General features: G+C 42.2%; 1 protein-coding gene and 1 long non-coding RNA gene across 5 annotated transcripts in view; one reads left to right on the forward strand and one right to left on the reverse strand.

Annotated features, from left to right (window-relative positions):
- The window catches only part of ZBTB20 (zinc finger and BTB domain containing 20), a 769,186-nt gene extending 752,984 nt beyond the window's left edge, over window positions 1-16,202 (forward strand). For all 4 annotated transcript variants that reach the window (XM_032594753.1, XM_030330006.1, XM_030330007.1 and 1 more), the window contains 2 exons: window positions 1,294-2,898; window positions 13,964-16,202. In XM_032594753.1, coding sequence (XP_032450644.1) covers window positions 1,294-2,898; window positions 13,964-14,385 — 2,027 coding nt within the window. In that variant the 3' untranslated portion in view covers window positions 14,386-16,202. The remainder of the gene's footprint in view (window positions 1-1,293; window positions 2,899-13,963) is intronic.
- LOC115523755 lies at window positions 1,553-12,922 on the reverse strand. The gene is made up of 4 exons (XR_003971832.1): window positions 12,838-12,922; window positions 9,756-9,886; window positions 4,435-4,510; window positions 1,553-1,631 (listed from the first exon to the last, which is right to left on the reverse strand). It is a non-coding gene; the product is annotated as an uncharacterized LOC115523755 (long non-coding RNA).
- Window positions 16,203-16,868: the final 666 nt, after the last annotated feature.

Genomic DNA, 16,868 nt, shown 5'->3' on the forward strand with positions numbered 1-16,868 from the left:
AAGCCTCCTCACTTGGCCTCTCAAGCTGATTGTTCAGTTATGAAGGCAGGAATAGGGAATAGAAATGAAGGATGGTTCAGAGAAAAGGATTCTTTGGAGCCATTTGAGAAGTGAGGTAGAAAAATAGGAAAGCCCTAAGACTTAGTGTTACAGCCATCCATTTTATTTCTCAATCTGTGATCCAGATGTTACCGACATTATCCCTTGTCTGCAGAACGTGGGGAATAAGCAATGGGTCAGGCTATCCACAGCCTCCCCATAGTACACTATTGCCTTCCCACGGGGAGCTGTGGCAAGTGCATACAGCACTCTATTGGCTTGGGTGATCACACATCCCATTCTTGCTTTACTCCTGCTGTCCTCACCTAATTATTAACAGTGCTCCCTTGCACTCTCAGAAGTGCCCAGTTTGGACACTAAATATGAGCACCTAGTATACTACAGTCTGCCAGGTCAGTGCTGCCATCTCTGACCTTTTTAACACTCCTTCTACATTAAGTTTCAGGAAACTCAGGAAACCATCCATATCACATACAACCAAGTTAGAAAGTTCTCAGATTGTCAGAGATGACAAGAAGAATGTGTACATACGGAAAACAGTGGGTGAGCGCCCCTTCAACCAGCAGATTGCATTCCATCACCTGTCCCTCAACTGGAAAACATGGCAGCAGCTGTTTGGTGGATGTCTTAGTCTGGACTGAATTTTCCAAGAGTTTTTGCATACATGGTGTGGGTTTGGAAATATACATATAAATGAGTAGGAAGGGAGTTTATTTTTTAACAATGAATATGATTGCTGTCTATGAATAAAATCAAGAACCTTGAAAAACTGGGAAAAATGTAAGCTTTCCCGAAGGACCTCGTCTTAGACCTGTCTAAAGTGGAAGTAGACAGTTCCATGAGAGCCAATCTTCCATTTGTTTTTCAGGTCTTATTTGCTGAAGTTGTAGTAAGAGCAGGCAAATGACCCATCTGTTTATTTGGCTGCTCTACTTCGACAACCCTGGCTGAAGCTCTAGGGCATTGACAGGGATTCAGTACCCAAAATAGCTGGGGCATTGTTGGGGCCAAATGGAAGAAAGGCATTGTTCCCGTAGGCCATCATACCTCAGCCTGCTGTGCAAAGCATGTCCAACTCGCCACAGAGCCTGCTTGTGTCTGCAAGGTGGGGGGTTGGGGCTGTTTCCAGGAGCCATGGGCATTACCCACCTAAGACATGGGTGTTAGGAATGAAGTCAGTTAGCCCTGACCCACACGCCCTGTCTTGTGTCTGTCTTGCCACCCACCGTGCAGGTGACATCAGTTGCAAGGGGATGACCGAGCGCATTCACAGCATCAACCTTCACAACTTCAGCAATTCCGTGCTCGAGACCCTCAACGAGCAGCGCAACCGTGGCCACTTCTGTGACGTGACGGTGCGCATCCACGGGAGCATGCTGCGCGCACACCGCTGCGTGCTGGCAGCCGGCAGCCCCTTCTTCCAGGACAAGCTGCTGTTGGGCTACAGCGACATCGAGATCCCATCCGTGGTGTCGGTGCAGTCGGTGCAAAAGCTCATTGACTTCATGTACAGCGGCGTGCTGCGCGTCTCGCAGTCGGAAGCCCTACAGATCCTCACGGCCGCCAGCATCCTGCAGATCAAAACAGTCATCGATGAGTGCACGCGCATCGTGTCGCAGAACGTGGGCGATGTGTTCCCGGGGATCCAGGACTCCGGCCAGGACACGCCACGGGGCACTCCCGAGTCAGGCACATCGGGCCAGAGCAGCGACACTGAGTCGGGCTACCTGCAGAGCCACCCGCAGCACAGCGTGGACAGGATCTACTCGGCACTCTACGCATGCTCCATGCAGAATGGCAGCGGTGAGCGCTCCTTCTACAGCGGTGCGGTGGTCAGCCACCACGAGACTGCACTCGGCCTGCCCCGTGACCACCACATGGAAGACCCCAGCTGGATCACGCGCATCCATGAGCGCTCGCAGCAGATGGAGCGCTACCTGTCCACCACCCCCGAGACCACGCACTGCCGCAAGCAGCCCCGGCCGGTGCGCATCCAGACCCTGGTGGGCAACATCCACATTAAACAGGAGATGGAGGACGATTATGACTACTATGGGCAGCAAAGGGTGCAGATCCTGGAGCGCAACGAATCCGAGGAGTGCACGGAAGACACCGACCAGGCGGAGGGCACCGAGAGTGAGCCCAAGGGCGAGAGCTTCGACTCGGGCGTCAGTTCCTCCATAGGCACCGAGCCTGACTCTGTGGAGCAGCAGTTCGGGCCGGGGGCAGCGCGGGATGGCCAGGCCGAACCTGCCCAAGCCGAACAGGCCACGGAAGCTCCTGCCGAGGGCGGCCCGCAGCCGCACCAGCTAGAAACAGGTGCCTCCTCCCCGGAGAGAAGCAACGAGGTAGAGATGGACAACACGGTCATCACTGTCAGCAACAGCTCCGACAAGAGCGTCCTGCAGCAGCCTTCGGTCAACACGTCCATTGGGCAGCCATTGCCAAGTACCCAGCTCTACTTACGCCAGACAGAAACCCTCACCAGCAACTTGAGGATGCCTCTGACCTTGACCAGCAACACACAGGTCATTGGCACAGCCGGCAACACCTACCTGCCGGCCCTCTTCACTACCCAGCCCGCGGGCAGTGGCCCCAAGCCTTTCCTCTTCAGCCTGCCACAGCCCCTGGCAGGCCAGCAGACCCAGTTTGTGACAGTGTCCCAGCCCGGCCTGTCGACCTTTACTGCACAGCTGCCAGCGCCACAGCCCCTGGCCCCATCCGCAGGCCACAGCACAGCCAGTGGGCAGGGCGAAAAAAAGCCTTATGAGTGCACTCTCTGCAACAAGACTTTCACCGCCAAACAGAACTACGTCAAGCACATGTTCGTACACACAGGTGAGTGTAGGCTCTCCTGGAGACCTGGAAGTGGGCTGTGGGTGTCAGGGGGGCTGTAGGAAGGGAGGGGCAGGACAGCAGTGGAAGGCAAGTCTTGGAGTCATCTTTCAGATTAGAAGGAGCCATCTTCTAGAAGCCCCAAGGGTGCCCCCGTCATAGGAATGAAGCATTGTGCCACCAAATACAAAATCACAGAAACCCTTTATGTAGAAGGGCAAATGGGAAAAAAGTCTGATGAAGAATTTGCAGGCACAATATCCTTTAAATGCATCGGACTTTGTAATACATTGTTTGATCCTAGGTGGTTAGAACTAGGTGGAAAAGTCCTTGGAAATTATATACTCTAGTCACTTCATTTTACCGTGAGCACTCCTTCCACAGCAGTGCGGTGGTCATAGGCTAAAGTCATATATGACTAAAGTCATATACGCAGAATAGGAATGAAAGATTTAGTCTGTAGTAAGTTCTGTGTGAATCATCAGCTTGAAGAGACCACAACAAGGCTGATGCAAGCTTATGCTGCATTTGTGGTCCCTGAAATGAAGAGAAGTGATAGACTCACTCTATTTTCTACTGCTTATTCTCTATTTTCAACACCTAGAGACCACAGATTAGTCTGGGCACTACCTTTTAAAAGGACAATAAACTGATTGGGCCCATTCAGAGGAGTATAATTAGGATGACGAAGGAAGGCAAAGCCATGGCATATCATAGTTGAAGGTCCTAGGGCTGTTCAACCTGCAGGAAAGACTCAGGGCATCATAGAAGCCACATCCAAGTATTTGACCTTCAAGGGCAGCATAATGTAGTAGTTAAGCTGGAACTCTGGACCCACATTGCCTGGGTTTGAAATTAGACTTAGGCACTACTAAACGTTGTCACTTTGGGAAAGTTGATTAATCTTTTTATACTTGTTTCCTTGTCTATATAAACAGGATAATAGTAATACATCTTTCTTATAGTGTTATTTTCAGGATTAAATTAATTAATACATGAAGCTCTTAAAACAATTCCCGGCCCATAATCAGCACTCTATAAATGGTAGCTAACATTAGTATTGCTAGCTTTATTTAAATGGTTGGGAGGAAAGAGACATTAAGCTTATTCTGTTTGGCTCCAAAAGGTAGAACTGGACCAATGATTGGAAGTTATAAAGGAGATTCTTTCAACTAAATAAAAGAAAAGGGTTGTTAATGGTCTGAGCTGCTCTAAGATGGGATAGGCAGCCCCCAAAGGAACTGAGTGTCTATAATTAGAGGTGTTCAAGGAGAGAATGGATGATCATTTCAAAGGGATGTTGTAGGGGGGACCCAATCATTAGGTGAGTAATTGGGTGAGATGGTGTTTCATCCCTGGATTCTGTGATTCTAGAGCTAAGATCTCCTGCCCTCCTAGCCCTTTGCCCAGCCCAGCTGCCCTTTTCCAGCTCTGTAACAGAACAGACACAGTGAGAATTCCACAGATGCTCCTCCATATTAAGTGACCATATATGTGATATGATGTCACATAGATTCTCTTGTACCTGAAAATACCTACCCCAATGGTGATCACCATATTTGAAATTCTTATCACAAGAGTCACTCTTCTGGTATACCTCTGGTTCCAGAACACCCTGTTAAAAAACAAAAAAGTTGCCAGAAAAAATTATATACTAGAATTATAATACATGAAAATAAATTAGTTCCTCAAAGCAACTTTGTTTCTCAGATAAGCTAGCAGGCATCTAGGGGATAGGACATAAGGCACATAAACTTAAGTTAGGAAATAGAAGGGAAGGAAAACAAACACTGAGATAAGGTACCCAACCTGGAAGTGAACAACTAAAACCGAACGTTACTTACAATGAACTTTGCCCTCTTAACCGTCAGCTTAAGGCAAGACATTATGTAAATCTATGCATGTGCCTTTATGTGAATCAGTTGTTCTTAAAGATGACAATTTTCATACCTCCAAATAAACATGGTAACTCACTACTGAATTTAGCAGGAAATCAGGTAGGTAAGTCACTATGTTTATTTGGGGTAAATGTGAATTCAGTAATCACCTGAGATCAATCAGGGGTAGTTTTCCATGTGGTATGGGTATCATCATTATTTGGTAAATGGATCAAGCAGTAATATTTTTATTTATGTGGCACTTTATGACTTACAAAAGTGCTCTCAAAATTTTTTTCCCTTTCTTTTCCTGAATAGTTGTCACATAAACCATCAAAGATTAAGGAGGAAAAAGAGACCATTTGTGGAAGTGTATCCTCAGCCAAAGTTTAGTTTGCTTGTCTTGGATCCATACATTTCTGTTACCACCCCCCCTCCCCCAATGTGCATCCCTTCCAGTAGACCCAGTAGATATAAAATTCACAAATTCTATTAGATCACATATTGAAATAAGACTTTAAACTTGGAACATAAAATTTTCAGTGCCCTATCAAAAATTGTCTTTTTGCTATATAAACGCATTTATCCAGTGGATTCACTAAAGGATTCTGTGGTTAACCCAAATAACTAGATTTGCCCACGAGAAAACCAGCAATGGGTTTGTACTCTTAGACATCATAGATACAAAACCTACAAGTAAAGTCATTTCATAAATCTAAATTATTCTCAAACCTTTAGCCTTTAGATAACCTAGTAAACTATGAAGGTCCTCAGTAAGTTATGAAGGTTTTGTATTGGTGTGTATGACATGGCTACGTCTGGGAACAATTAATAATACACAGATATCGCTTGAGCACCTCATTCAAAAGAAGCATAATTCTTCCCATTCACCCTGAATTATTTGTCAGTGGCAGTTTGGAAGGGCCATCTGTCTATCAAGACCTTTGTCTAACGGAACGAATCCATAACCTAACAAAGTCAAAGAACAATTGGTCTAGATTTTTCAAAAGGCATGACAGCCTGAACATATGGAAGTAATTCAGGACCTGGATTCACTGCGCCCTCCATTTCAAAACAAAGTTCTCTCCAGTTTCTTGGGAAAACATAAAAAAAAAAAAAAAAAAAAAAAATGGGGCCTCCCAGCTTCACAGGAGCCCAGTGGAAATGATAAAAATCCAGAGCAAAAAAAGTCCAAATGTTGCTCTAAAAAGATTCTAGAAAGTACTAGGAATACTTGGAAAAGTATGGATGGTTTCAGTATTCTTATATAATCTAATATAATCTGTATAATCTAATATAATCTTATATAATCTCTACAATCTAATCTAAAAGAATCTTACTGAGAAAGAGCAGCTTGATAGAATTAAAAGGAAAGATATTTGAGATCTCTGCATCACAGCTATTATGCAGGGTACCTGGCTTTGCATTTCAGTTACTCAAAGGTTTAATGTAAATAGTACTTATTTTGGACAACTGCAGAGAATCTATTCTGAAATCGGGATTCCAAATAAAATTCTGTGGGGCTCTGGGTTAATGATCCACATATTCATTGAAGGGAAGTGTTTGAAACAAATCAGTAGTCCATTGTATTGACTTTGGAGCTAAGCTCTACGTTAGGGAACCAGGGAACCAGGGAACCACTAAAATTTAGAGTGGGACATAAGTGAAAGACAGTTATACTAGAATTATATTATTTGGGTTCAGTTTTGGTTCCTTTAATTGTCTGTGTGGCCATAAGCAAGTCACTTAATTTTATAACCCTCAGATTCTTTGAGTTTATAATGGAAATAATAATTTTCTTGTCTTTTGAGTAGCTGTAAAGGTATGCTACATTTAAGAGCTTGTCATAGAAGGTAAAGTACTAGCTAATGTTTAAAAAAAAAAAAAAACCCATCATCATTATTATCTTAGCCCCCTCCACCCAAGAGGCACTGAAATTCTTTGCTCTGTCTCACATCTCTGAATAATAAGCTCTTAACAGGTTTCCATCCTCTATGGAATTCAAATGCTGAAGCAATGTGGTGCTCCTTGGATTTCCCCTGAACTTCCTTCATAACATCAGCATTTTTTTTTCATTCTTTAATGATTTTTTTAAGAGTAAAAGAAAACCCCTCACCTAACCATTCTATCCACTCCCAAACAAACCACAGAGTTTCTCCTCAGAGTTTCTCCTCAGAGTTTCTCCAGTTCACTTTACTACAGCCTCATAAAAGTTGTGAGAAAGGAAACCAAGAGTTAAGGAGGTATTTGAAAATAAGAGAGTCAGAGAAAAAAACCAAAAACACAAACCGTCCTGTCATGGAGCAAAGCAGGGCTCTTCTATGTCCCCTCCCCTCAAGAGACAAAACAAAAGTCAAAAGAATAGGAAGGCAAGGACAGAGGACACAGAAGGATAAGACTTGGTGTCAGTGTGCATATGGAAGTCAAGCAATAGGGAAAATGCAAAAATAACCCAATAGCAGTGGTTCTCACAGTGTGATCCCCATAGCAGCAGCATACATAATCTCAGGCTCATCCAGACCTGAATCAGAAACACTGTGATGGCGCCCAGTTATCTGTGTTTCAGTGAGCCCTGATTCACATTAAGCTAGGAATCATTTCCCTAGAAGGCTGGGTGATGACGAGGATCGCATCAGGTTGCTTTTGTTACGTAACATTGTTCCCTAAAATTCCACTCATAAGAACCTATGCATTTGCAACAACTAAACCAGTTGAAAATAACAGCTTGATTTTTATAGTGGCTAAATTATATTACGGAGGCAAATATCTCATGTATGAGAGGTGAGCTAAGGCTCTCAAACTGCACAAGGACCATGGCAGATGTACGCCTCCTGGCACTTAAAATACTGACTTGTATTATTATTACGGGGTTGTCTCTGCACCTTCCTATTATAATGTGAACTCTGTGAGCCAGAAATGGTTGATAGGTAAGTAGGTGGGTAGATAGATAGATAGATAAAGATATTTATATACCTTATACTTCAATATACCCAGCATAATACCTTACACATAATAAACATTCAATAAATGTTTGATCAGTGAATGAACTGAATGACCAGGATGGCATTTGAAGTATTTATTTACCAGCAGGTATAGGTTTGCCAAATTTAGCAAACACAAATACAGGATGTCCAGTTAAATTTGAATTTTGGATAAACAACAAGTGTATTTTTAGCATAAGTATGTCCCATGCAGTATTTGTGACATACTTAGACTAAAATATTATTCATTTCTTTTCTGAAAGTCAGATTTCACTGGATGTCATGTATTTTATCTCGCAATACTATCCAGGTGGAACTTTCTTTTAAGACCCAATCTTAGGACTCTTTGCTTTAAATTCTATATATGAATACAAGCTAGCATATGTAGCAGCTTAACAAATACTTTTTGAGTGAGTAAGTGAATGAATGTTCAGAAATGTGGGCATGTTTTCCCAGAGAATTTAATTCAAGGGACTTATACATAAATGCATTATTTTCTAGCAAGACTTAAATTTCTTTTTCTTTCCTTCTTTTTCTTTTTTTATTTTCTGAAGAATTTATTGTATCTGCATTTCTACTTGTGTTTTCTTCACTAACAAATGGTAGATGTTTGGGCTTTTTCTGAATCATACTATCAACAGCCCATTTATTGGTGACCGTTTTTTAGTCTGTTAGTGTCCTCTGCATATATGATAATTTTGTTTGTTACTTTGAGAAGCTCAGCTATTTCTGCCAGGAATTTGATGTAAATGGATATAGGAATTTAGTAACATAACATGTCAGAAATAGTGTAAAAATGCTGAGATCAAGGTAATAATGTGATAATCCTCACACAGAATTTGGGCTATTAATTATATCAAGCCAGTGAAGAAATGAACAAGTATAAGATTTGAAATAAGAAAGCCTTGGTTTTACCACTCTCTGAGAGTGGTAAACCTCACCTTATAGAAGTTCTGCAATCAATCTGAGCCTTAGGTTTTTTTGCCACAAAATATATGGATCTTAATAATACTTGCTTTACATGGTTGCTCTAAGAATCAAATAGCATAATTTCTGTGAAAGCACTTAACCACAAACACCATAAAATTACCAAAGCCATTTAAGAACATATTTTAGGGGTGCCTGGGTGGCTCGGTTAAGTATCCAACTCGATTTGTGCTCAGGTCATGATCTCATGGTTCGTGAGTTTAAGCCCCAAATCCAGCTACGTGCTGACAGTATGGAGCATGCTTAGGGTTCTCTCTTTCTCTCTCTCTGCCTCTCCCCCACTCATTCTCTCTCTCTCTCTCTCAAAATAAATAAACTTATAAAAAAAAAGAAGATATATGTTACAGTAATATCATACATTTTGCAGCATAATCCAGAGGGCAGGAAATCGTTAACAGGAGGAGGAAGTGATAATCTGGCTAGGGTGAAATCATCCTCTCATCTGTTACTGACCTTTTGGGTGACCCTCAGGACATTACCTCTCTAATGGAAATACCATCTTCTGGGGATTTTAGTATCTACCTGCTCATAAAGTTGTAAGAGAAGTTAAATAACATGGATGAAGTTCCCTGAGATCTTCAAAATTCTGCCAACACCAAAATATGTTACCTGTCACTGAAGCCACAGATGTTCTCTGAATGCAATGTGTCCCCAGTAAACAGTCCCCCCCCAGTCAGCCTCATAGTCCAAGCTGGTACCAGGATCGCACCCTCAGGAGTGGAGGCAAAGGACACCAACCATATCTCAGGTGTGTAGGCCTTCCTTCAGCTAGACTTCTCTGGTGGAGAGCAGACTTTCCAGCCAATGAAAGCTCTTTGTGACTCTGTCTGAGCACCCTTCCATTCTTGCCACTGAACCTTTCCCACTTTCTGTTCTGACCTTGATGTTCTGTATTCCAGGACTCCTTCCTTGCAAGTGACCACTTTCCCTGATCCCTACTCTCCTTTTCCTTCCCTGCTACCTACCCTCTCGCCAAGCTCCCAGTTTTGGCTTTCTGACCCCTCACCATACTCACCTAAAAAAGAGGGTGTCGTGTTAAAGTAGATGATGGAGATGCCAAGAGTATGGTAGAGACAGGTGGGAACAGTGCCTCTGAAAACATCCCGGTAATAGCATTCACTGTACTTTCTGCAAGCCTGGAGAAGCCTGGTTAGAGTGAGAAAGAATCAGTAGAATAAGTGGGTTCTTGCTGAGCCCCCAATACAGAAGTCACTATTCAGAATTGGGGTGTCTCAGCCCAGTAGGATATCTTTTACTTAAACTTTGGGCAGACCCTCTGTATCTACTAACCTAACAGTATCTCTCTTCCTTTCTTTTCTTTTTTTTTTTTTTCTTTCTTCCCTCACTTGTCATTCATGGTAGAGCATCAGTGCTGGTCCATGAGAAGGAGTTTAAAAGAGGCTCTTTAGAGAACAGACATCAAAAACTGGAGGAGTATATACGCTCACCGCTCCCCCCACACTGTTGGAATTGTAAAGGACACTGCCGCCCCTTTGGTTTCTCCACTTGCGTATAGTTTCTTGGCCTCCAGAACTCAGTTGTCGCTTGCTCAGAAACCCTCTGTCAGTGCTGTCTGCTGACATTTTATTCATGATACTGCTTCTGTCATTAGCATATGTAACTGAGAGCGGACTATACCCTTAACTCTGAATTACATAGCTGCAGTATAATCACTTGCTTTATTGATTATCAGAAAAAAAATTTTCTTATCCTGAGTTGGCTTCCCCATGCAATGCAAACTATTTCTCAGTTGGTTTCATTTATCATCAGTTTCTTTCTACTAAAAAGAACAGTTGACTTTTTTTTTTTTTTTCTTAAAATGATCACATACTCTGTGCTAAGTGCTTTATCTCTTTAGTTTTCAAAATACCTTCACAAGACAGGTCTTATTGTATTACTCTCAAGTTACAGATAAGGAAACTGAGGCTTATAGAGGTTAAGTAACATACCCAAGTCACTCAGCCAAGGAAATGGAATTCATATCTGACTCCCACATCGGTATAGCCCAAAATGGAACATTTTAAAGTGAAGGGGCTTATATGAGCTTCTCCCTTATGTTATAATTCTAGTGTCTGCTTTGGATGTTGTGTCTCTTTCTAACACAATGATTGGGCTTGCCATTCCTGACTATAGTCTCAGTCCTGAAGAACCATCCACTTCCAATCATCTTAACTCTTCATTTCTCCACACTGAAAGCAACAATTAGCAGACCACATCCATTTCATGTATAATGTTGAAAGCCCTTTCGGGGTCCCTATATGCAACAGACAGAAAAATAACAAGAAAGAAAAATATTAACATTTCTACTGAGTGATAGTGTCTCAAATTCACACATGTATAAATGAAAGTTCTGGACACCTGATTAATCTGAAAATATGCCCAATTTAGTACGACAGTTCTTGAAATACCTATGCTCTACCAACACAGCACCTTAATAATTATAGAGAGCGCTTTCCTTTAAGGAGCTCCCAAGTGCTTTACAAACATTTTTCCTCATTAACTATCATACCATTTTCTGTGGCAGGGAAGGGAACAGAATACTTTGTCCTATTTAAAATGTGGGACTGCTAATGCAGTGAGTGATTGAAGCAGGTTGCCCTCAGGTCATGTGCTGACAAGGCCTGGACTAGAGTCCTCAGGGGTTGTGGGTCAGGGTGGGCAGAAGGCCACTAAATCTGCAAAGGGCCATGGCAAGTGCTTGGTCCAGCTCCTTGCTTTCAGAAGGGGAAATGAACCCAGGGAGATTTAGAAAGCCCAGGGTCACACAGATAATTAACAGCTGAACCAACACTACATGCATACAAACAACATACAGATGTATGCTATGGAGGGAAAGATAACAACTGTGAAGAATCAATTTATAGTCAGATTAGAAGGTTGTGAAAGCAAAAAGCCTTCATGAGTGACCTTGCCTAGAGGAAAAACACACTGTAAGAAGGTGAAAGTTTCAAATAGCAAGAGCATTTTAAACATAAAGTTTCAGTAGCCACAATACCATCTGGAACTTAAGAAGGCAAGCTTCCCATTAAAGGTGATAGGTGGATATGTTTTAAAAGATGGTTGGCCAGCCTATCGTAGCCTCTAGAAAGTGTACATACTCAAAGCACAAGGATGGCAAAGACCAGCTTGAGTTCAAGCATGTTTACAGCTGACAGAAATGTTCCAACTAAAAATAACACACACGGCTGTCTCTCTTTGGGAATCTCTCATTTCAAAAGAATGTACCTACATAAACACCATGCACAGACTGAAGTCTTCTTTTAGGAATGAGGCTTCCCTAAAGTCCCCCATTTGTCCAGAAGTGAACTTCTTCTCTTCTAACCCTATGATCCTATGGACCTATCCTGTCCCATCAGTGAGAATGTAGGGAAAGAAATCAGAGAAGAGTCGAGAGGAGAGGGAGCTAGGCCAAAACATTTGTGAATAACTAAGGAAAAAAGGGTTCAAAGACCAATGACATTGTTAAGAAATTGGTAGAGTGATTCCTGAACGAAACAACCATTCCTCACTGTCCTGTGCTTCAAAACATATCCTTTTACACTTACAAACACAATGAGAAAAGGCTTCTGATGAGATCAAGTTTTATAAAACAGATCATGAACATAAAGCACTAACACTGAGCCTGACACATATTAAGCACTGAATACATGGTGATTGTTTTCATTGCCATTATTACTATGACACCTCAAACCTCTTCTGTTTCATAATGGGGAAAACGGAAACACAGTCAAGGCACATATTTTAATTGGAAGTTAACTCAATTTTAAGAAATAGATTTTCTACCCCGATACATAATCCAGATATTGAACAGTTATACTAGAGAGTTTCAAAGGCTTGGGGCCTTGGGCTGGGTTATGGAAGAGTACATAGAAGGACTTTTTTCTCCGAGGTGGGTGCCTCCATTAGGCAATCAGTAATGAGGTGGGGCAGATGGAAACACCCTAATGCATTTCATCTCACCTGTCAAGAGCAGAGCTGAGAACAAACAGCACCAACAAAAACAAGGGTCTGTTCATCCAAAGAGATGTCACAGGCCTGTGGATGTTACTACATTTAGTAGTAGTAGTATTACATTTAGTAACAGTATTTTTGCTTACCTTAATCTTTTTAACAGGCTTGAACATTCGGTTTCTAAGCCAACAGCAAACCAAAGCAGTAAACAGGAGAAAGAAGGGTTTCCGCCAACAGGCTGAGAACAAAGAAAGAGAAAACTATTTTTTAAATTGACCCCAGAGTTCAAAAATGCGTATGGAACCATTTAATTGGGGGTCGGGGGAAAGGATAGTCTTGCAATAAGAATACCATGAGAGTATTCCCATACCACCCTTGGTGGTCTGCAAAGTGATTTCATATGTATTTATGTCAACACTAGCACAGTGAGGTAAGTAGGACTGTATACCTCAGAGGCATTTGGAGATTCGTCCGAGAGCCATGCCGAGCGTTGGTGCCCGGATTTGAACAGGACCATTTGACTCTGTTGTGCTGTCCACCACCTACTCAACCTCTGTACCAGACAAAGCCAGTCTGCAGCTCAGCGCAGTCAAGATGGAATAGCCAGTTAACTCTAACGTTACATTTCAGGGAGATTTTTGTGTAAAATAAATCAAATTTAAAGTGTAGCTTTTCAGAACGACTTGTGCCTATATTTTGGAGCAGTAATGACTTGGCCAATATTTTCCAGACCTGTCAAGGCACAGGTGCATTCACTAGACAGCATACTGGAAACAGAGACTGTCCCCCGAAGAGCCAAGCTATATAACCACTGTCCTTGGTTTCTAAAGATTCTAGAGAACCCTACGTCTTCAAAGATCTCTCCTCTCTCTTATTTCTTGCGTGTGTTTGATAAAATTAATGGGAAACACACAGTTAAATCTCCTCATGATGATGCTGAAAACAACCCCCTAAAAGTCGCCATCCCTTTTCATCACAGAATGTCCTTTGGAAGCCTTTAGTGGGGGGACTATCTTGTAGCTTTCCAAGAGAGCCATTTTCTGGCCTGGGGACGTGGAAAACTAGATGGTCCTGGCATCACCTTAAAGCAAGGTCTCTCAGAACATGACAGGTCAGGAAGGCCTGGATCTTTCCAGGGCAGTGTGAACCAGTCAGATTTGTTTTTTAATTGTTTTGTTTTTGTTTTCTGTTGTCTTGTTCTTCCGTCTCTCATTCTCTCTCCCTTGCTGTGTCTCGCTGCGTCCTGCTCGCTGTCTCTTCCCACACCGACAGGTGAGAAGCCCCACCAATGCAGCATCTGTTGGCGCTCCTTCTCCTTAAAGGATTACCTTATCAAGCACATGGTGACACACACAGGAGTGAGGGCATACCAGTGCAGTATCTGCAACAAGCGCTTCACCCAGAAAAGCTCTCTCAATGTGCACATGCGTCTCCACCGGGGGGAGAAGTCCTATGAGTGCTACATCTGCAAAAAGAAGTTCTCCCACAAGACCCTCCTGGAGCGACACGTGGCCCTGCACAGTGCCAGCAACGGGACCCCTCCCGCGGGAACACCCCCAGGTGCCCGCGCCGGCCCCCCGGGGGTGGTGGCCTGCACCGAGGGGACCACTTACGTCTGCTCCGTCTGTCCAGCAAAGTTTGACCAAATCGAGCAGTTCAACGACCACATGAGGATGCACGTGTCTGACGGATAAGTAGTTATCTTTCTCTCTTTCTTATGAACAAAACAAAACAACAAAAAAGAAACAAACAAACAAAAAAAGCTATGGCACTAGAATTTAAGAAATGTTTTGGTTTCGTTTTTACTTTCTGTTTTTGTTTTTTGTTTCGTTTCATTTTGTACTACATGAAGAACTGTTTTTTGCCTGCTGGTACATTACATTTCCGGAGGCTCGGGTGAATGATAGTTTTCCCAGCCTCCCTCGGATGGTGGCCTTAAGGCCTGGTAGTGCTTCAAGAGGTCCACTGGTTGGATCTCTAGCTACTGGCCTCTAAATACAACCCTTCTTTACAAAAAAAAAAAAAATCTTTAAAAAAAAAAAAGTAAAAAAAAAAAATTTTTTTTTTTCACTTGTGAAGAGCACTACAAAAAATCTATAACAAAATCTAAAAGGCCTACTGTCTTTAAGTACACCGCTTGCAGTGTTTCAGTGGACATTTTCACAATTCTGGCCGCTCGGACTTCACAGTAACCAGTTAAAACTGTGGAATATCGCTTCTGGTTGAAAACCCAGAGGAAAGGCCCTGCTGTTTTCCACCTACCACGTTGTCTGATTTCATAAAAGGGCTGGGGGGGATGGGAACGGGCAGTGGGTCGGGTGGTGTGGGAAAGGCGAATGGCAGGCTTCTCCCCCAGATTCTGCTGAGTCCGCACCCCCTGGCCCACCTCCTTCATATCCCCCCTTTCAGCAGAAGCCAGGAAGACTTGGACAAGCATCAAGCAACAGTGGCTATCGTATTTATTCAGTGTCTTCGCTGAGCCACAGCCTCAGCACAATCAAGAGGGACTTTCATGAAAGGCAGGAATGCAGATAAAACAAAGATATCAGAGGTTTGCACCTATGTTTCTAGGTACAAGAGAAGGATTATTTCCAACAATCTTTGCAAAAAAAAAAAACAAAAAAAAAGTGTCAGGATATATTCTTGTGGAAGAGAAAAAGAAAGAGAAATGGAGGGGGGGGGGGAATAATAAAAAGTTCTTGAGGCTTTTTTAATTCAAAATTTTATAGAGGGGCAAAAGTGACGTTTACCAGATAGAATGCTGATTTTTTTAATATATTTACGACAGTATTTGTGTAAAAAAAAAAACAAAAAAAAGTGAGATTGTTAAAAGTAATTTTTTTTTCGTTTTGGTTTTGCATACACTGCCACCGATCCCTTCTCTTTTCTTTTATTTCACACACGTATATATATTTTTTGGTAAGTCAAGACTGTTAAGGTTAGCGCTACTGCTTCCAGATAGAAAGAATAAAAGGCAATTAAAGTTATATTTGAAAGAGAGGAAGGATATTTTCTTCATATTTTTTTTAATTTTTCTTAATTTTTATTATTTTAAGTATTGCCTGGGTTGCTGAGGGCCTCTGTGGCCAGCCCATCCCTGCTGTAATTTGAACCTGCTGCTTTGTATTTTGATACGTAGTTCTTTGACTTTTAGCAAAGCGTTAAGTTGCTCCACTGAATATTTTTTTCAACTGATCCATCTAGAATTCTGTTCTTTTTCATGGGAGGACTTTATCTTTCAGAAACAGATTCCTTGCTTCTCTATAAGTTCATTGAGATCTTATGATTCTAGAATTTCTATTGACTTTACTTCTTTTCTTTAAGGAAACGCTAGTAGTCTAGAGGCCGTGACAAATGGGTTTTCCTTTTGTGGTCAGCCAGGAGGAGGAGTTCAGGCCTCCTCACCCTTCACAACTACAGAGAGCAGCGTTATCAGAAGCCTGGTACAGATCAGGATGCCTTGATGCCAAAATTACTTTCTTCCTTTCAAATGTCACCTTCTGACTATTTCCACCATGGTTGAGAGGGCTAAATAAGATGACCGTCCTTTAGATGATTTCTTAACCCTTGCTTTTGGGAAAGTTTTAAAGAAATTAACAGATATTTCTCAGATGGCAACATCCATCATTCAAAAGGCCACCAGTCCATTGCATCATCCTAGATGCCACTCTCTCTTCCTAGTTGGGATTTCTCTCCTCGGTCCTGATCAAAGCATCGTAATAGGGATTTTTCCATTCTAGACAGTGTCCTGAAGGGATTCCATCTCAAATAGAAGAATTCTTAAGCCTAACAAATATTCCAAAGGTGGTTTTATTGCTGGGCATGTTTTAACACTCTTCAGGGGGGAAGAGGACATCTTTAAACAAAGCAGAAACACCAAACCACAATTTTAAAAAAGAAGCAAAGACAGTATTTTAGTTTCAAAATTGCTTTGCATTTTAATTCTCCTGTCAGCGACTTATTTGCAAAAACTGCAACAAATGAGAAGAAATCTTCCAAGGGAAGTAACTCTGTAATGGCGAAAATGCTTTTACTCGTATATTTTAGATATTGGTTAACTCGGATCTTTTCCATAAGTTCTTGGTGATGTTTAGTAGGATTAGTGCAACTAGGGTATATGTGGGTTTTATTTGGTCCTATGGTCCTTTATTCGGTAAATAATTTGCTAGAAGTTTAA

Source organism: Lynx canadensis, chromosome C2, assembly GCF_007474595.2.
Source record: "Lynx canadensis isolate LIC74 chromosome C2, mLynCan4.pri.v2, whole genome shotgun sequence".
NCBI classification, from domain to species: Eukaryota; Metazoa; Chordata; class Mammalia; order Carnivora; family Felidae; genus Lynx; species Lynx canadensis.